We start from the raw sequence: 21370 nt of genomic DNA, 5'->3' as shown, positions 1-21370 counted from the left end.
TTGTCAAGGATTTTCTATGCTCCACAGCTCTCGCTCCTGTATTTTGGCGAAATTTGAGAGCCGCCATTTCTATATGCTTCCCCCAGGTAGCTCCCTTTGCTATGTGGATGCCCAAGTAGACAAAATCCAATACCTTTTCCACTTTCCCCCCGTCCATAAAAAAGTTCCCTTTAAAACTGTGGTGCGGGTTAAAAACCATGAGCTTTGTCTTGGTAACGTTGACTTCTAGCCCACGGTCAGTGCAAAATCCCTCAAATATCTTTAGGGCTCGCTGCAGTCCACTGGGGGTTTTAGAGACAATGAGTGTATCGTCCGCAAATAATAAGATCGGAAACTTCGCTCCTGCCAGTGAAGGGGCATCTACCTCTCCTGTCAGCATGCGCTCAACCACCCCATTGATATACAAAGAAAAGAGCGTGGGTGCCATAGCGCACCCTTGGCGCACACCCCGCTCAACAGGAAAGTCTTTGGTAACTTGCCCATGTCCCCCCCACTGGATTTTAGCATGGTTTCCCTCGTGCAATCTCATCACGAGAGATAAAATTTCCAGCGGCATACCCATCTGGCTTAAAACTTCCCACAGCTTTTCCCGGGGTACCAGGTGGAATGCGGCTCGCAAATCTATAAAGGCAGCATAAAGGCTGCCTTTCCCAAGCAGGACCGTCTTCCAATGGAGTAAAGTGAAATGGAATATCTGGTCTATGGTGCTGGTTGACCTGCGAAAGCCTGCCTGGAAAGGGGACAGGATTATTTCTCCCTGGACCGGAAACAAGCTTCCGAGGACCGGTTTCTGGCATTTCAGCCGCCTTCTACCATCACCCCCCCTTTTGTACCACTTTGTTCGCAATAAGTTGGCAGGGTATGCTCAGACGTGAGTCCCTTGCTCACTTTGCCACTGGATTCAAGCAAGCCGGGCTGAAGACGGCTGAAATGCCAGAAACCGGTCCTCGGAAGCTTGTTTCCAGTCCAGGGAAGGCATGGCTTGGCAGTTCGGGCTGGACTGTTCCCATGAGGCACAGGGTCAGACTGATTTGCATATGGCCATGTCTGAACTGGGGTGGCAGAGTGGGCTAAAGAACGGTGATGGATTAAACCCAGATCTGTTGACTGGGTGTGAGTGTTTGATTGGTTCAGTTGCTCCGTCCATCACCACCCCCTTTTGTACCACTTTGTTCGCCATAAGTTGTCAGGGTATGCTCAGACGTGAGTCCCTTGCTCACTTTGCCACTGGATTCAAGCAAGCCGGGCTGAAGACGGCTGAAATGCCAGAAACTGGTCCTTGGAAGCTTGTTTCCGGTCCAGGGAAGGCATGGCTTGGCAGTTCGGGCTGGACTGTTCCCATGAGGCACAGAGTCAGACTGATTTGCATATGGCCATGTCTGAACTGGGGTAGCAGAGTGGGCTAAACAACAGTGATGGATTAAACCCAGTTCTGTTGACCTGGTGTGAGTGTTTGATTGGTTCAGATGCTCCGTCCATCACCACCCCCTTTTGTCCCAATCAAAAGTTAGCACTTATTAAATGTAATAATTAGTTAAAAACTAATTTAAGAGTTTTTTCTACCAGGGCATGGAAAACCTAGAGGTGCCTTAAATGTATTAAAAAGGAATGTTTAGGTCTGGCAAAAGGTTTATTTTGCCAGGTTGATTTGGCAGTTTAAAACTTCACAACAGGCTTCAATAGCAGGCCCAAGGCATGTTTGTTTTAAAGTGCTACTCTAGTGGGTGGAACAAGCAGTGCTGTAGGCCCTCAAGTAGCATTTAATGAACAGGCCCTAGGCACCATGTAGTACCATATAATAGAGACTTATCAGTAAATTAAATGTGCCAATGAGGTGTAGGCCAATTTTACCATATTTTAGGGAGAGCGCACCATCACTTTAGCACTGGTTAGCAGTGGTAAAGGGCACAGAGTTTTTATGACAACACAAACTAATTCAATAAACAGGAGGGGTGAATGCACAATGTTTAGTGTTTATCCTGCAAAGAGGGCCAAGTCCAACAGGAATCTAATATGCTTCCACTATATATGTGTGGTTCACAAAATGGAGGATGGAAAGAGACTGCCAGAAAGGGAAGTGAGTTGTAGCTCTATAACATTCCTCAAAGCCCTTTTATGTGGACTAGACACCAGTGAAAGGAAGGGAAAAAACCTTAAAAAATATAAGGATGCTCTCCGACCCCTTTCTACACAACTTTCCTCCCCATAGATGTGTGCAGAAAGTCTCTGTGTGTTAGCCAGGTGAGGGAAGCCACTGGGCTCTACCCTACTGCCTACTAAATATACAGAACAATGTTAGTGGTTGAGCAGCAAGTGTGATATTACCCACATAATGTAATATGTCTGAAACACTGGTGCCATCCCCAGATCAGTGATACAGAGATTTTACAAGGACTGCTGTCAGTGAATTTAGGAAGATTTCTGACATCCAGGGCTGATGTCTTTGGCAGCTGGACACCTTCTGAGGTTAGGAACAGACATGAAAGTCTTCAAACAATTCTTCCTGAAGTGTTTGATGGGATGCTCGAGGGAGGGTTCAGGAGTTATCACTGAGGAAACTGAAGTATTGTTGCTTTGTTGCTTGAAGAGCTGCCTAGGAAAGTTACCCATAACTCAGCTGCCTGAAGAAGAGACGGAGCGGTGCATGAAATATTGAAAAAATACCAATGGAGCACTGAGTGCAATGTCAGGGGAAGAGTGTTCTGCCTGAATGAGCTAACTGCTGTTACATCCTGCTACTGCAGGGCCAGCTGCGTCGCCCATTATCTCATGGTACATTGCCCTGATTGGAGACGTGAAGAACAAATTGCAATCCCATAACCAGCTGTCACAGCTCTTGTGCCGCAGGGCAAACCTAAGTAACTGTGATGGAGCTCCCACCATGACAATAAGCATGGTCAGATCAGCTCCTTTGTAAGTAGGAGCACGTTCATGGCACTGAAAGTAGGTGCATGGGGCCAGATAGTGACAACTTTAGTCCCCTATTGCAATCCCATAGGGCTTTGCCTTTGATTCAAACTTTGATTAACTGAGGTGATCTATTTGATCAGTTTTGTGGTGGGTTATTGAACCAACAAAACCTCCTCAGAGGCAGCACATGGAAGATTCCTCTATCTAGAGGCGTAAGGAGTGGATGTGGAGGGGATGCATTCCTGACTGGTGGACCCATCTGACCATCATGGGCCATGCTCATGGTACTGGTTATAGTGGGGCCTTTCATCAAAGAGTTACACATTTAACCAATATTCAAATACTTTATAAGAACTATGAACTTTCACAGCATGTGTAGGGCTACTTCTATGAGAGAGAATTGCCATCAATTACCTAAGTAGACCATGGCCCATGGACCAAAGATCACAAGGTACATCAGAGTAACTTATAGACAGGCACAAAGTGACTGTGAGATATGGGACCTGATTCCAGCAGGCAAAGGATTCCTGATGTTCACTGGGGAGTAACGACTATTGCTATGCAGGGGATCAACTGCTAACATTGTGTATTTAGTGCTCAGTTTTTGGCCAATCAGTAGGTCAGGCCCAGAGACCACAGAGGCAAAAGTCTCCAGTAGACAGAATTGACACCCAGTAGCCTTTGTGTGTTCCGTGTCCCTGAATGGTTACCCACAACCAATAAACAGCCATAGAGTAGTAGTAGTAATACTTTATTTGGTATCCATGCACCATCAAAATATGGATACACAATATAATAACAAATATATAACATTAAAAATACAGTTTAAAACAACAGGTAGTTCATTCACACAATAAAATCAATACTACTCCCAATCCATTCATATATACAAGTGGTGCAAAGATGGAATTCTGTAAGCCACTAGAAATCTGGTCAAACCCAAGTTCCGACATAATGGGCCAACCCATTTCCGGCAAGACCCAAGATACCCTGGACAAAAAAACAATATCTGTATCTCGTCTTCGCTTTCCAAGCCAAAGTCTGAGTCTTTATTCCATTTAATAGTAAAAGATCTCAAAGGGAGAATACCAAAGCGAAAAGCTTTTCGCTAAAGGTGGAGAAACAGAATCTAAAAATTCCTCAAAACATGGAAAGGGCTTTATATCTAAAAACGTATTAGTCAAGGAACCATTTGACTTGTTAGACCTGAAGTCTAAGTTTAGACCTAAAGTCTAACTTTACTACTAGTAAAGTTAGACTTTTGGTCTAAATTAGACTTTTGGTCCAAACTTAGACCAAAAGTCTAACTTTACTAGTAGTAAATTTAGTCTTTAGGTCTAAACTTAGGCTTCAGGTATAAACTTAGACTTTTGGTCTACGTTTACCTTTGTGAATCAGACCCTAAAATTTCTTCCAAAATAGATAAAGTGGGAGATTAATTACTCACCAAAGTCGTTCTTACATATATGTGGGGAGAGTAACACTAATCCCCATCAAGTCAGGGCATTTTGGCTGCAATAAAGTGTATGAGCTAAATACATTATTCCTACTTAGAATCAGAAGAGCCCCAATTGCCCTCCCATACTGCTCGGGGTTTTTTGCTTCCACACTAAAAGTAATAAACCCATCTACAAACACTTTTTCAGTAGCCCAAGCCCCTTGGAACATGCAAACATCATGATATACGACACCCAATCAGTATCGACCAAATTTGATGAAATTCCTGCCAAATTCCAAGATAGTAGGCTAATACTAGATTGTGAGTAATTGGCCCCAACTGTGTCAGAGCCCAAATTATTAAGTAGGCATAAAGTTGCCCCTGCATGCACGGTAATTTTGGCATCCACCGGTCTCGACGAATCAGACCTGTGTCTGGCTCTAGCAGAAGTCTACCCGTGCATGACAGGCCAGCTGTCTTTTCTTTTTCCCAGCATTTAGCCTCACTTCCATCCAAGAACTCAATGCAAACAGATACAGCCAAAGTAGGGCTTCTGTTACGATTATTAAAAGAGCCCACAGTGAGAGCCCCAGAGTATTAAAAAATGTCTAGGCTGCTTCTTGATTGAGGCTACACTCGTGGGACATTGATGGTAACCTGCTTTTTTCTGACAATTGGGCTCCCTGAAAAAAACTTCCCTCATAAACGTGCAAACCCTCTCCACTCTCAGCATAGAACTCACCCCAAGTGCGAGGCTGTGATGTTGTCTATCAATAGCACCACATTTGTCTCTGTACTTGTGGAAGGCATGCCAACAAATCCAACGTATACTCCAAAAATACCTACATGAAGCCACTTCTACTGGTCTGATCAAAGAAAGCTCCTCAATTGAAGCTGCTGATGTCATCAAAGGTGTGTTGCGACCTCTACCAATTGGTAACTTGTCCATTTAAAAGCCTATTTTTTATGGGATTGCCATGCTTGATGCATAACTGAGGATTTTGGGCTACATACTGGAAGCTGTTACGTTAAATATGTTATCTTAAATCACTACTGTAGAGTACCCGTTCGCCACACTGAGTTCTTGGTGCCAGGTCTAGGGCTCTAACTCAACATTCCTACCAACTTACAACTTGACAAATAGACTGGTGACAAAAAGTCATCAAGGAGGGAATAAACTGCAAAGATAGAGAAAGGGAATTTTAAAAAAAATGGAAGACTGAAGACCGTTTTGGCCACTAATATGTATCCTCCTTTCTGGATGCTGTCAGAAGGTCTATGGTAGCAGAGTGGAGGATGTGTATATAGAAAAGTATGGAAGAATCTTAGGGCCAGATTTAGAGTTTGGCGTAGAGGGCACTCCATCACAAAGGCAACGGACTACCCTTGCATCCAAACTGAAGTACTGCCCATCTCATTTAGAGTCCAGTGGAACTGAAGTATCTCCACGGAAAAGCCTACTTTGTCTCTGCAGCTGACATACACTTCCAACACCCCGACACAGTAAAGGCCGTTGGAGGTTTGGCCATTTGACCTGCCGCCCAATTTAAGTGGGCAGTCAAATGGCCAGTTATCACTGTCCTTCAACACCAGGAAAATACCCGGTGGTAGGGGACAGTGAAAATGTGCAAATGACCCCTATGCTAGGAGAGACATCTTCCATGGCAAGTGGGTCATTGGTTATTTTTATTTTCAAAATAAAAATCCTGCTTTGGGATTTTGCATTTGGAAAAAAAAAATACTGAAGGTTTGCGGTACGGCTCCATCCTGTTGACTGAGCTGTCCATCAAACTTTCAATGCACTTTCCACCATAACAGCGGTTTCTGCCAATACAAGAGATGTTCACTTGGCGCGAAATGTGTTTACAAATGGTTACCAATTAGTATTTGCAAGAGGGGTGTTTTGGGGGTACCTACCAACTCCGAACCCTATAAACTAATTGTTCTCGACCGTAATCCTGGTTGCAAACCATTGATAAATGACCGACTCGGGTAGGTAACTGATTGGTAATGGGGAAGAATCATGGTGACAGAAAACCTTTTTCTGTAAATACAGCCCAATGCTCTTCAAGGAATTGGGCTGCTTTAAAAAAAAACTATTTTTGAAATGCACACACAGGCATTGTAGTCTCATGTCCCTTGTAAGCCCCAATCCCTGTGTTTGCAACCAGCAGAGTAGCAGTCCCCAATCCTGGTCATAATTTTTGTGAATTAAAGGCAGAGTCTAATGGTTACCACTGATTATGTAAATTATTTCTGTGTATATTAATTTTATGCAAATTTGTCTTCTTTATAAAGCCCAAGATCATGACATAGCTCAAGTCCTCCAGGACCTATGTTGCTACAGGATGTTAAAATAAAAATATGTTGCATCATACATTGGTGATGAATTGACAAAATTAGGGCAGTGCTACTAATGCAGAAACAGAAGCCTACCTGGCTATCATCGACAAAGTCCTCTTGGCTGAAATAACTGTGTGCCACGTTCAGTAGGGCTTCTTCAGGCCACTTGTCATACCAGTCAATGGTACAGCAGTTAACCATAGCAGGATGGTTGCGGCAATGCTGTCGGAATGTCAGTCCTGCTGGACTAGTAGCTAGAACGATATGGAGCTTGCTGTGCACACGCTAAAATGGAGAAGAGTGCAAAACATATTATTATTTACAATTTATATAGAGCACACCAAAAACAGAATAATTACAAGGCATTTTATTCGAGAGAAAGGATACTGTGTACTAGTAACTCATGTAGAGTAATTCCCCTTTCAATAATTACCTGAGAGTGATATTAACCTTTGATAATATTGTTACTGTAAATCAGACTTTCAAAATTGTAAACGTAATTCACATAATTTTTTGTAAAATATTTTTTTCTTGGTACTATTAAGGTGAAAAGAGATTAAGCTTTGGCTTTTGTTTTCTTTTGGGTTTCCAAGGTAAAATTTGCAACACAGTACCATGGCCCTGATGTTGCTTGACCTGTCAGTGGCTTTTTTTCTTGTTAAATATATAATCTTGATGGGCCATGTAGGAAGGTGGATACCTGACTATGGTTACCCCAGATTTTTTTGCCTTGTGTTTAGCTGGTTTTCGACTTAGTTGGCCTGGGATCCTGCTAATCAGGGCCCCCGGCTATCTGCTCTCTCTGTAAAATGGACTCCATGTACTTTAGGTACATAACTAATTGGATATTGGGTCACCTTATGAGCCCCTGTATAGTGTACTATAGGTGTCCAGGGCATAGGTGCACCCAAGGCCTACCGGGGGCTGCAGCATATCTTTTGCCACCCCTGGCTGGCCATCCAAACTGACACAACTGGCTGATCACTCAGCGGGGGCAAGGTTGTGTAATCACCCCTTGCTTAGGTATAGTAGTCCTATACCTACCCTTATATATAGACACATATGCACCTATAAGTCACTCCTATGGCAGGCCTTAACAATCCTGGAGGCGGAGTGCTTGGTTTTATGTGAGATGGTGCTCTAGCATGAGCTGAGCCTGTCTGCAGCTTTCGGAACCATGTCCTTATAGCTGTTCTATGATATAGCCATACCATATACTCTTAAGTACATTATGAACCTCGCGGTTAAATGCTATGTTTGGTTTGGCTTTATCAAAACATGTTGTGTAAGGTGTCATACGCTTTGGAATACTACCCCCTCGCCAGTTCTGGCGACGGGGGTAGCATTCCACCCTTCTAGAGGGAGAAGACATGTTACTTCCACTAATCCCGGTTAAAGTTAACCAGAGCCTCAGCATCACAAAATGGATGCCGCTGCCACAGACACAAGTCTGACCTCCTGCTGCTGGGAGTCCTTCCAGCGAGGGAGGCTTGGACAATAGGTTTCCTGTCACAGCGAGGTGCTAGCACCACCCCAGACAGTCTGTAGTGTATTGGGGCAGGGAGGGCTGAATGAAATGAGACACTGCCTGGGGCACACAAGGTGTCCCATGCATAGTCCAGTTCAAACCGGTGCTGGGGCACTCCAGCCCCAGCTCTGGCACGAAACTGGACAAAGGGAAAGGGGTGTAATAACCCCCTTCCTGGGTCACACCCATAGGAGGGACCTAGCAGGTAATCCAGCCTCTAGATTTGGTATATAGGTAGGAGCTGAGTCCCAAGACTTTAGATTTATCCTGACTGAAACTCTGATACGAAACTCTGGACCTTCGACATCCTACTCGACGTAGAAGACTGAAGAATGTCCCTTGTGGTCAAGGAGTGACCACCCTGTGCAAGCAGGCACCATCAAGCGTTCAACGGTTTGCTTTGTCGTTGCTCCCGCCGGAGCCCGAACACAGAGCCTGACAAGACTCGGACTTCCAGATTTCCTTCAGCCCGATCCACAGCCACAGCAAAGCTGAGACCCGTGGAGGCAACACGAGATGTGGGACCGGCCATCTTGGAAAGCCAGAGAATTGCTTTCCGTGCAACTTCAGAGGCACCCTCGAAGTTGTGCATTGGAGATTGAAAAGCCCCAGCCCTGAGCACCAACTGCACCGAAGATCAGCCCTCCACACTCCACGAGTTTTGCGTGGGGCCCTTTTGCATTTTCCTGCTCGACGCGTCTGTCCGGTCACTTGCCCATTGGCTAGTGGTCTCTGTGATGACGAAACCTGAAATGTACCCTGCTGGTCTGGTTGCTCCAGACTGGCCCTTGCTTCCCTGCAAAGGAGAAGCCCCTCAGTCCTTGCTGGCCTGAGTAAGAAGCCCTCTTCGAATCCTGCGTGGGTTTCCTTTGCCAAGGCTTGTTGACTCCAATCCGGAAGACCACACCGCCGACAGCGAGAGTCTTTGTGGGACAGTCCGTGCCCAGCTCCTGGTTGTCGTCGACACCTCCTGATCCAGGTGGCAGCAGAGACAAGCTTCACAACATCGTCTGATTGCTTCCCGACATTGCCTGGTTCCTTCCTGGTTCCATCCTGGTCACTGGCTAGTGACCCAGACTCTGTCCCCTCTGCTTTCAGGTACTCCTCATCCTCGATCCGCCCTTGGTTCCAACCGGACTCTTCTCTCCTGGTCGCCTGCAGCATCTTTTCTCCAAGGCTCCATAGGAATCCACGACGAAACCCGACACACTTTGGGACCTATGCACCCGCTTCCTGTGGGTGAAGTAACGCGAGTACTTCGGTGCTCCTGTGAAGATTGACTATCCTAGTGTCCTAGTTTTAAGTGGTTAGTTCCTAGTCCAGTCGGAAGACTCCTAAATCTTTAACTTTCTAACTTTACGCACTCATTGACTCCTATGTGTGCAAGCGTGTGCATTTAGACTCTGCACACGCATCCCGTGGGCCTCCTGCTTCCTAACTACTGTTAGTCCAGTGTAGCCCCAGCGATTCCCAAGGCCCTAGGCCTTCCAACTGTTCGTGATATGGTTCTTATACCACTATTTTAGTATATGGTTTAGCGGGCCACCAGGGCCTATCCATATTGTGCAACTTATTGCATGTTATATTGAGTTACTTGTTATGCGCTTGTGCCTCTGCCCTCATAAAGAGTTCAGAGGATTGATTTAGAAATAAATACATATATTTTGAATATATAACCTGTGTGGTGTCCTTTCATTTGGTATTAAAGGGATTGCATATGGTAAATCAGCTGGCTTCGCATGCCCTCTTGAGTTTAGCCTAAGGCTGCTTTTGTCCATGCTACCACTAGGATAGCTGGTCTATAAGGTTGACTTTACAACCATCACTATAAGGGTTGTTTGGACTGGTGCAAGGTGCCCACTAGAATAGTGGACATCATATACAAGGCCAACTTCTCACAGGCCACCTGCAGTAAATCAATAATGGAGGAGCTCAAGTGGGTTCGTTTAAGTTCCATTAGGCTCCATCTTTTTTTTTTTTTTTTTTTTTTTAAAGACCTTTATTGTACCTTAATGCAAGAACACAGCACTTGGCCTACAACCCGCAAAGAGGGCCGGCCGAAATACAATTCGATATTCATGCTTGAGCAATCACGTCAAAGCAAATCAGCATCAATCCATATCGTGTCATTACAACCAGCCAATTTGTCAATCTAAAGTCTTGCATTGTCAAAATATAGTTACAAGTAGCCTTATTTAGGTTATACCTTAGTAACAGCCAAACCTTACAACTTCCCTCCCCCAACAACCCCGGAATCCAATCAAGGTAGCAGTCAATAGTACAGAACATCAGAAGATAGGCAAGGTAATCAGTACTTCAAAAGTATCACAGTAGCGGTGTAGGCATTAGTCAGTTCAGGGTCAGACACCCAAGGCTCCTGAAGGAAGTGAATCGCAGTTTAGAACAATGTAGGCAGGGTCAAATGGCCTCAGACATAAAGTGTATAATGACCGCTCACATGCTGAGACAGGGAATATCAATACCACAATCGTAACTCCACTGCGGACATCTATTCATTTAGGAAGAACCGGAGTAACCCACTCAGGTACTGCGCTCTCGCATTCAACATGCATTAATCATTGTCCAGCTTAGATAGCATGTACTCAGTATAAGGGCCCCAAATATCTAACGGGCGCGAAGTAGCAGGTAGTTCTTCGTAGTAGCAAGCCAACTGATCACGACAATATGCTATATCTGTAGCCAGAGTTTGACATCGGGCGCCCGTCTCCCTCCCCAGCAAGCAGCCACCGTCTACCGTCGACGTCTGATCCAATAAAGTCTGTAATGGGAGAAACTGAGTATTCGGAAAAATATCTCCCATAGTATTTGCTCCGGTCCCCTGTAGCAACTGTAATGCTCCCACTTCACTCGTACCCGAGATATCCGCATGGTATAGCAACGGCATTCCCGGTGCGTAAAGTGGTAGTTTGTTCGAACGCTTGCCCAATTCCCCCCATGCCTTAGAAGTGCACTGTACCGTGTCCACCTCACCTTTCTCGTATACCGAATGAGAATTAACCACCATCGCCTTTAGGGGTAGTGGCAGCACTGCGCTGGCCTCAAGCGCCACATGTGGCGTGTAAGGTGGTGCCGAAAGCCAATAAGTGGCGAAGTGAGCCTGAGCGCATAGATAATATAGTTTCATGTCTGGCACAGCAAACCCACCCAATTCGTATGGCTTTGTTAGGGTATCCCACTTCACTCGTGGTTTCTTCCCTCCCCAGGCTAACGTGAGTAACAATGATTGAAGCTGTGCAAAAAAATGAGATGTCAGGGCTATTGGTATATTAACGAAATAGTACAGAAACTTAGGCAGGACCACCATTTTAATCAGAGAGACCCGGTCAGCAAACGAAAGTGGCAATCGTATCCATCTGGTCACCTGATCTTCCAATTTTGATAAAGTTACTCCGTAGTTAGCTCTGGTCACCTCTTGGACATCTCTATGCACCCAGATTCCCAGGTACCGAACAGGTTCTGTGGCCCATGCCAAGGGAAATTCCAATGGAGACGGCTGCGTGACTTCTGTGAGAGGCAATATTATGGACTTGTCCCAATTAATGGTGAGGCCAGAAAAGCGCCCGAACCAAATGAACTCCCGCAATATTCTTTCAAGATTTTGGGCAGGCTCCCTCACATACAAAACCATGTCGTCGGCGTACATGTATATCGCCAGCGATCGAAGAGGGAATCATAATGCCGTGTCCGCATATCTCTGTCTCAGTATACATGCTAGAGGCTCCATTATGATAGCAAATAGTAAGGGTGAGAGCGGGCTACCCTGCCTAGTTCCCCTCTGGACAGAAAATGGGGCCGACACATGACCGTTCACTTGCACCCTTGCAATTTGGTTCTTATAAAGCAGGATGATCAAGGATATAAAAAAGGAGGGCACACCCATGTATCTCTTCCGTTCTAGTAGCTGCTTCACCCCATTGAATTCTTTTCGCGCCGTTTGCACTGCCACCGTGAAGTCGGGGAAAAACTCCAATTTGCTGCCCTGATACTCTATGGTGCCCTTCTCTCGTGCCAGACGTAAAATTACATCTCTGTCCTTATAATTGAGTATGCGTGCAATGACGGGGCGGGGAGGCGCACCAGGCACCGGCCGCTTCGCTAGGGAACGATGCGCTCTTTCAACTATGAATACACTAGACAGGTGCTCAGCTCCAAATAAGTCAATAATTAAACGTTCCATGAAGTCTTCCATTTGGCCAACGTTCGTGGATTCCGGCAGCCCCGTGACGCGGATGTTATTGCGCCGAGAGCGCCCTTCCAACTCCTCATTCTTGCTCTGAATAACCGCCAGTACCCGCTCCCTATTGAACACTTTAGTATTTACTGTGGCTAGGCCATCCTCAGTGGCTGAAACTCTCTGCTCCACCTCGTTCATTCTCTCATTCTGCCTATCGAACTGCGTAGCCATATGATCAAGTCTGAGGTTGACCGCCTCCATCGTGCCCTCGATGGATTGCAATGTTCGTTGCATGGCCAGTAATGTAGTTTCTAAATTCGGCGGCCCTCCCGAGGCCCCAGCCGATTCTGTGTCCGGCGGGGGTTGTGAGGATGACATTGCAGACTTCCTCGCGTCAAAGTTTAGCTTAGGCTGATTCCTCTCCGGCCTGCCCATGCTGCCACCGGCTCAGTATAGTAAGGCAACTGCTTCTGGACCCACGCAGCGGCTGTTTAATCATAAATGTCTCTCAAATGGTAGATAGCGAGCAAGGGACACCTTGCGCAGAAACTTGTGTGTAGCGCCAGAATTTTAAAGTTGTACAAGCTCCAGTGTCCTGCAATGATAGATCCTCTGCTCCCTCACGCACGCCACCACCAGCAGGCAACAACTAGCAAAGCACAGTGACGAGGCAATCCCCTCCGCAGTCCGCTTTCCTCCCTTCTTCCGTCAATGTGCAGACGCAAAGCCCCTCTGTGTCTCCACTATGCCGCCAAGGTCAACGGCCACCGTCACTCCGCCTCTATCCGCCTGCCGCCCCGGTCCGCACCTCACCCAGCCAGCCGAAGATCGCACGGATAATGGTGCATGAAAATGTGACCATGTTTCTCTCGTTCTTCAAATCCATGATTAGTTCCCTGTTGTGCTTCGTACAGTCTATGGCATTTAACAACATCTTCTCAAGGACAAAGGTTGGCTGGTGGGTAAAAACCCCACAGATTCATCACTATGGGCCCGATTCACAAAAGTAATCTGAGATATAATCCTAACTTTACGACTTTCGGTATTCACAAAAGGCATTTAGTAGTAGTAAAGTTAGGATTCCTAACTTCTACTAAATCCCTTTTGTGAATACCGAAAGTCGTAAAGTTAGGATTTTTCTCAATTTAGTAGTAGTAAAGTTAGAAATCCTAACTTTACTACTGCCAAATCCCTTTTGTGAATACCAAAAGTCGTAACGTTAGGATTTTGTCTCAGATTACTTTTGTGAATCGGGCCCTACGTCTTTTCAGCGTTCCATGCTTTCAGAACCAAAAGAATGGTGAACTAGCCTTGAAATGTTATGCCTGCCACATCAGATGAAAACTCTTAAAGGGGTCATCTAGTAACTGATGTCACAATAGATCTCAAAACCGCAGCTGAAATCATCAGACAAATCACCATTCTACATATTTATCGTTAAACACATACAAAAAAACAGTAAACACATACTTATTACAACATTGGTCACATGTGTATACAGTTTGTCTAGTATATACTCTACAGAGTACACCAGTACAATATAGAGAGTCTTTCATTATATTCTGAAAGCCTGGACTGGATAACAGCTAATGTTGAAGATACTAGCTCCGCAGTGCTTAATTTGTAAAAAAATAAATGCAGGTGCTGAAAATGTTGCCAAGGAGGCCACCGCTCACTTCTTCCTCCGGTGAGCCCCACTTTCAACACTCTCACTGCCTCAGTCTCTATCTTCTAACCTTGATCTGTTGTCTGCCCCCTAAGTCTTTGCTTTAAGAGTCTATCCTCTCACCTCTCTAATTGTTTTATGTCATCTTTGTCACACCCTGTATTTCTGATTTGCCCTCATTTCATTTTAGCCCTGCCCTTTTTTCTCTTCACTTTTATCCATGCTCTGCTCTCTCTCCCCTCGATCTTGGCTCTTTACTATCCCTCTCTAGCAGTGATTAGCTGTGTCTCCGTTTTATCATTTGTCTGCTTTTTTTTCCTCTGTCCCGTCCTCCACATCCTTCCATTCTATCTTCTCTCTTCTTAATGCTCTCTTGTTTACATCATGGCTGCTTTCTCTTTATATCCGACTTGCTCTCCTCCTTTTCCTCTACTTTGCTCCGTTTTATCTCTCTCCTCTCTTGTTGTTTCTTGTCCTTTTTTTACTCTTGCTGTCTCTCATCTCTAACACTGCTGCTGCCTGTGACCCCTGTCGTCAGCCTGTACATGTCCCTGCAAATTTGAACTCTGCGTTTTCCTGTTGTCATTCCTAAAGAAGCGGAAGATGACGTGTTTTACTTTCTTGCCTACACTGAGTGCAAAAACAAAATGACCTAAAACTCAAAAAGGGATACAGAGGTACAGTTTAAACCTCACGCTGATCCCGGAATGGCATGGAGATACCAATCTTGCTGTTTGTAGATCACTCTCTACTCATTTCCAGGACCCCAATGGGGCTTCAGAACCTATAAGACACATTTTTGGGTTTCTTTGTAACTCAGGGCTTGGAATTGAACATAGAGAGAAAAAAATATATGGTTTTTGGGAAGGTTAAGGTTAGAACACGGGCAGTGAGAATTGCTGAAAAACCCCATGAGAGGGTAAAAAGCTTTGATTCCCAAGGGGTTATGTTGACAGATTTGTTAGGATGGGAAACACAACTTGGCAAACCTATGCCATAAATCTAAATCAATATCTCGATTTCACAAACAGAACCGGAATCGGTCACTAACCCCTGCTTTTGAGGTTTATCGAGTCAAAGCCCAAAGTACTGCACTCTATGGGGCAGAGCTTTGGGGTCACTCAAACACCCACAAATTGGTGATGTGTGACAATACATATGTTAGATCCCTTGTCTCTGTCCCAGCCAGTACCCTGTTTACCTCATTGTTTTTTGATCTTGGGATAAAAAGAATAGTGGAGGTGGCTTAAATAAAACCCTTATTGTATTGGTTATACTTTAGCACTACACCTGAGCTAAACAATTATCGTGAGCCATTGAGGGAAGTGCTGAAGAATAGAGGTGCTAAAAGAATCCCATGGTTCCAACATGTTGCATTCTGGTGCAGGCCACGGGGAATGGCAAGTTTGTGGGAAAGTCCTGAGGGGGTTAGTAGAGAAGAATTAACTAGGGTAAAATGTAAGTAGTGGGAATATGTGACGGATCAATATGTCGCGAGTATGACCAGTGGACATTTAACTACCCAGTTTTTAAGCTTTAAGCCATTCCCAAAGTTTGAGCCCTTTTTAGAACTGATCTCACCACCGTTAGCGAAACGTTTATATGCGAGATTTTGTTTGGGCTGTCTACCTCTAATATATTTTAGCCCATGGGCCAACAATCAAGCAGTCAGTTATGTGCCCTGCATGTGGCCTAGTTCCAGAAACAGAGGTACATATTCTGTTCTTCTGTACCGAATACCTCTTTTTCCGAAGGAAGTTGATTCGACCAATATGCCTGAATTTGACAGTCAGGCATTATTGGGTTGCTTGTATGATTTTAAAGACTGATACTTCTAATACTATTGTATTTGCTGTAAGCTGCTTCTAACAGATTGATTAGCTGGCCTTCCTATGATCTTTTGACTAATTGCTGCAACAAAAAATATGTGTACATTGTTTTATCATTGGCAATGTACTTTTTACTATACGTGTGATTATCAATGTTTCTGGCTATAAGATTTTTTGATGGAGAATATGTATTTAATTTTTTTTTAATTAATGTTTTACTTGTTAAATAGATTAATCTGAAAGTAGAATTTCGAGACTGAAGATAAGTGAATTTGTATAATAGCATTTTAATTATTGTTTTATTTTTTAAACTTTAATGATTTGGTAAACCAAATAAAGTTTATGAAACTGAATACCGTACCGTTCTCAAGTCTGGTGCAAAGAGTTCTGTTTGCATTGGAGGAGGCCACGAGGAGGCTTTTGAAGTGAAGAGCAGGTCAAGTGTCAATAATGATCGTTGCTGTAGCTCAAAACTGGTCAATGCCGGAGCATCACATTGGTTGATCTCATTGGTTAATTGTTGTGGACGGTTGCTGTCCACACAAAGAGTAGGTCTGCCCAGAGCTTTGTGTTGGTGGTCATCAGAGGTGTCGAAGTTTTGGTGCAAAAGGCCCATTTGCAGTCTTGGAGGGCCCACACTTCAGGATTTTAACCTTTTGCTTCAGGAGGAGCTTCTACTGATGCCATCCAATTGTCCAGGATGTAAGGGCACCTCTTGGGGATCAGGACTCATTCCAGTAGAGGCCAGCAGCCGTGCTTAGGCAGGTCTGATTTGTGCTGGGAAGGGGCAAGGAGGCCTCTGGAGTTCACTCAGGTCAACCAACTGACCCTTGGGTAGCCTGGGATCAAGATAAGCAGGTCCAATCTTCTTTCTTCAGACAGTAAGATGCTCCCTGAAGAAGCAGGGCAGCCCTACTTGTGGGGGAGTGTTCTGATGAGTGGTTCTAAAGGTCCTGTTTTTATACCTGATTGCAGCCTTTGTGTGAAGAAATTTCCTGACCTACCTCCAAAACTGGTTCTGGTCAGTTCTTCCCCTTCCCCTGGTACTGGCTCCAAACTGTCTAGAGTGACAAAATCAATGGCATGGCGTAATAAGCACATTTAATCAACATCACTAATGTTAGCCAAAGCAGAGGCTGCTCTGATGGCCACCAGGCATCTGGGTCTCAGGAATCCTTCATTCTTCTGAGATTTGTGGAATATGCGGTGCTTGCCTTGTATGATCAATCTCATCAGGTTGGGGTAGAACACGGAGCACTCAAGGGCAGGCTGTAGCTTCTTTTTAAGAGGAAGATATTCATATCTGGCTTCTAGCACAGCCATCGTGGAAACTAGGAATTTAGTGATGGTGTTGCTGTCATGTCACAGATCTTTCTTTTCCCTCGCCAATCAAAGCAACATGTCTCTGTAGTTTAGGAGAAGGGTGGTTACATGGTGCCGAGGAGCTACTGGTGAGGGTCTCTGGATGAGGGAGCAATGCGCCTGCTCCACTAAGAGGCAGGAAAAAGTGTATTTTCCAAGCATTGCGGTCAATAGGTACTAGTGTATGTGGATTCTAGTATTTCAATTATCTGGAGATTATTGCACCTAGATCTGGCTTCAAAGTTTTTATTTTTCACTTTGCTAAGATGTAGGACTTTTTCCATATTCAAATATTTTATTTTTTCTTGTAAACTGCTAGGTCTGAGATGCGTAGTTTGCAGTCATAAGACGGCTTTCCTATTTATCCATTGTGGATTTCATGATGTCCATCCTAGAAGTAAGTGAATCAATCTTACTGTCAATTGACGAGAGACTGTTGCATCAATTTTAGGAGTGGTTTTACATCTTGGTTGTCTTCTAGTCCTCCAGTGTCCTGTGCTTCCTGCCTGCTTGCTTGTGAATCACAGTCAGCCATTTCCTGTGTATGTTAGGTCTCAAAGGGCAATTTAGACTTTTTGTGATTGGACTTACCCATCACTGTGGGCTGTCTGTTATGTCAGATGTCTTATTAGAGTTGGTCAAACATGTGGTAGATGTTAGACCCCTGTTCCCAATTACACTGACTTTATAGCTTTGTCTTGTGCATGCTGCTGTCACATGGTGTCACAGATATATGATCGGCTTCCGCCCTGGCCCCGTGGGCGGCACTGACCCTGCCATCTCCCTACAGGAGATGCTGTAATGTGTATTTGTGTGGACAATGGTACAAGCAGGTATGAAGGCAGAAATTGAGCCCCATTAATGCTGAGAAGCCCCCGCGTAGCCCATTCCTCGCAATCAGACATCAGGTATCTGGCTCTCCTCCTGGATAGATTTGTGTGCATAAGATATCTGCTAATCTCCCCCCAGGTGGGAGAACCTAGCACATGGTTTTACAATCTACTCTGAAAATATATCCACCTTCTTGTAGCTTCCCAATAAAGGGAAGACCCATCTTCAGCACCACCCTGCTCCTACCAGAGACCACACATCTAATAGCTGCATTACAGCACCATCACTCACCTTGGAACAGCTTCATAACCCAGAGCCTGAGGGTGCTGTTAAAGGCTCTGGCTTACCCTCTCAGCGTTCATCACCTCACATCAAGCTTGTGTAGGATTCGGTTTCAATGCAACCACTGATGTGACTGGGCGCAGGCCCTAAACCTCCATCCGTGGGCCTGACACTGAGGGCACACCCTAAATAAGATTGACCAGGACAGTGTCCTGGCAGAAAGAACATTTGGTGTTTGTTGAGGGGGTAGGGAATTGTTGTGGTGTGACAGCAGGAGGTGTGAGGAAGATGGGAGGAGGGCAAGGGGTTAATGGGGTGCTAACAACTACGCTGAAGTACATTAAGAGCGGAATACAAAGTCTTTAAAAGGACCCGATTGAGACCAAGTGGGATGGACAAGCTGCTTCTTTACATGACATTAAATCAGGCAGCTCCCTGCTGCGCCACTCGGAATATCTGGCACCCCAGGCCTGGGCCCAGCTTGCCCAAGTCCAAGCCAAGGCCATCCCTGCTGACATTGTTGTCTCCATGGCCTCAGCAGGGTCCAACTACTGATTCCCGCACCGCCTCCCTCTGTTGCCTCGCCTCACATCAATCTCTATTGCTTAATTGAAAAAGAGGTGCTGCAAACTTGCAGATTATTGTGTGTGAGAAGGTGGTCCTAACCATCTAATCTGCCCTGATTTTTCACTTTTTGATCACCTTGGCCTTTTACAGTGGGAGAGCCTCATAACCTGGGACTCGCCCTCAGTAAATGCATGGTGAAATGGACTGAGTGTGTTTATCGCCTGTGTCTGCCCGGTGAGAAAAGGCAGCTGCGACACAGTCAGGGTAAGGGGCACTGGGCTGGCTACATGTAGACATGTGTGTACACATGTCTGTACATGTGTGAGAGCTGTGATTGGGAGACTCCTGGCGTGCGCAGGAGCTGTGCACAGGTAGCTTGGTACAGAAGGGACTAGGCAGAGTTGGGTGGTGAGCCAGAACAGGCTTTATAATGGGGTGTACACATGTAGGGAAATCAGTGTGTTTTACTGACTGAAATGTAGTAACACTCCATTGTATTTCTATGGGAAAGGCTGCCTTAAGGCACAGTTGAGTTATTTGGGGCCTACAGACTCCAGAGACACACTAATGTACACTGTCAACTGTATGGGAAAAACAATTCTGGCATGTCCAAAAGCATATCTGTACTGCTTATCGGTGATCCAGAAATGTAGTATTCTTCTGACTCACTTCGCAGCCCTCATCCTACTCGACCTATCGGCGGCCTTCAACACCATCTCCCACCGCACACCAGTCGCCAGACTACATACCGCAGGCATACAAGGAACAGCCCTGGATTGGATCCGATCATTCCTCATCTACAGAAGCCAAAGGATCAGACTACCACCCTTTCTCTCCGATTCCACGAAAATCACCTGTGGAGTCCCACAAGGGTCGTCTCTGAGCCCGACCCTCTTCAACATCTAGATGGCCCCCCTCGCAGCCATCATCCAACAACACGGTCTCAACATCAAATCCTACGCCAACGACACCCAGCTCATCCTCGCCCTCACAAAAGACCCAACCACCGCCAAATTCAACTTCCAGGATGGAATGAAAGACATCGCAGTCTGGATGACCAACAGCTGCCTGAAGCTCAACGCCGAGAAGACGGAAGTCCTCATCCTTGGAAACAACCCCATCAGCATGGGACAACAGCTGGTAGCTGGCCGCCCTCGGAAGCCCACCTACCCCCTCAGATCATGCCAAAAACCTCAGCATCGTACTCGACTCATCACTCACTATGAACCGACAGGTCAATGCCGTCACCTCCAGCTGCTTAAACACCCTCTGCTTCTTTCGCAAGACCTTCAAATGGATACCCCATGAGTCAAGAAAGATAGTCACCCATGCACTCATCACCAGCAGACTGGACTATGGAAATGCACTATACGCCGGCATCAACAACACCCCACCACACAAACTACAGACAATATAGAACACAGCCGCCAGACTCGTCCTCTGCATCCCCCAGCAAGCACACATAAGCCTACACCTATGAAGACCTATGAAGGCTTCACTGGCTCCCCATGGAGAAAAGAGTCACCTTTAAATTCCTCACCCACACCTACAAATGCCTACACAACAACAGACCCAAATACCTCAACGACAGAATCAACTTCCACGCACCCAAAAGAAACCTCCAATCTTCCAACGTCGCACTGGCTAAAACCCTGCGCAACTACAGAGCCAGGGCATGCGGAAGATCCTTCTCTTTCATTGCAGCCAAGACCTAGAACGAGCTACCGGCAGACATCAGACGTGCCCCATCCCTGAACATCTTCAGGAAGACCCTCAAGACCTGGTTCTTCGGCTAAACAGATCTGCGGACCCCCCCTCCCCTCAGCGCCTTGAGACCCTCACAGGTGAGTAGGGTGCTTACAATTCCCCTGATTGATTGCCTCAACTCAGAACCAGAGCCCGGCCTGCTGTGACCCTGCTAGGCTGGATAAGTTACCTTTCTGCCCAGCTGCAGGATCAGGGACTTCTCTCATCAAAGTAAGCATTTGACCGTTCTTAGGTCAAATATCCCGTAGGAAGAGGGTGGGCGAAGGTGCTCTACATCAATCAGCCAGTTGGGGTGTGATTATAATTGCATAGAGTAATTATAAATGTGATGCCCATTAGCAGTTCTGATAAGTATACCGCACTCCCAGTCATGCTTATTCATGCATTTATTCTTGCTAATGCTTTAATTGAATAATGAGAGTGTCAGCAACTTATGATAAAAGTTTGTATGCATTATTGCCATTATTAGGTGCTCTCAGTCATGGTTATATATAATTATTGCATGTATTTTCATAATGAAATGCTTGTTGAAATAATGCGGTGATGAGCCAACCGCTTGGTGTCAGTAGTAAAGGTCATCCCTCCAAGTTATGTGCAACCCTTGGCATTTAGGGACTAGGTAATGTTTATATATGTGAGTTGTGGTACTAGA

General features: G+C 45.5%; 1 protein-coding gene across 1 annotated transcript in view; it reads right to left on the bottom strand.

Annotated features, from left to right (window-relative positions):
• DNAH14 (dynein axonemal heavy chain 14) overlaps positions 1-21370 on the bottom strand; it is a 1144348-nt gene that overhangs the window by 440170 nt on the left and 682808 nt on the right. The window contains exon 58 of the mRNA XM_078647362.1: positions 6785-6976. Within this exon, the coding sequence (XP_078503488.1) occupies positions 6785-6976 (192 nt within the window). The remainder of the gene's footprint in view (positions 1-6784; positions 6977-21370) is intronic.

Source organism: Lissotriton helveticus, chromosome 6, assembly GCF_964261635.1.
Source record: "Lissotriton helveticus chromosome 6, aLisHel1.1, whole genome shotgun sequence".
Classification (NCBI taxonomy): Eukaryota; Metazoa; Chordata; class Amphibia; order Caudata; family Salamandridae; genus Lissotriton; species Lissotriton helveticus.
The sequence above is the reverse complement of the archived record's forward strand: the minus strand, read 5'-3'. Positions and strand labels throughout refer to the sequence as shown.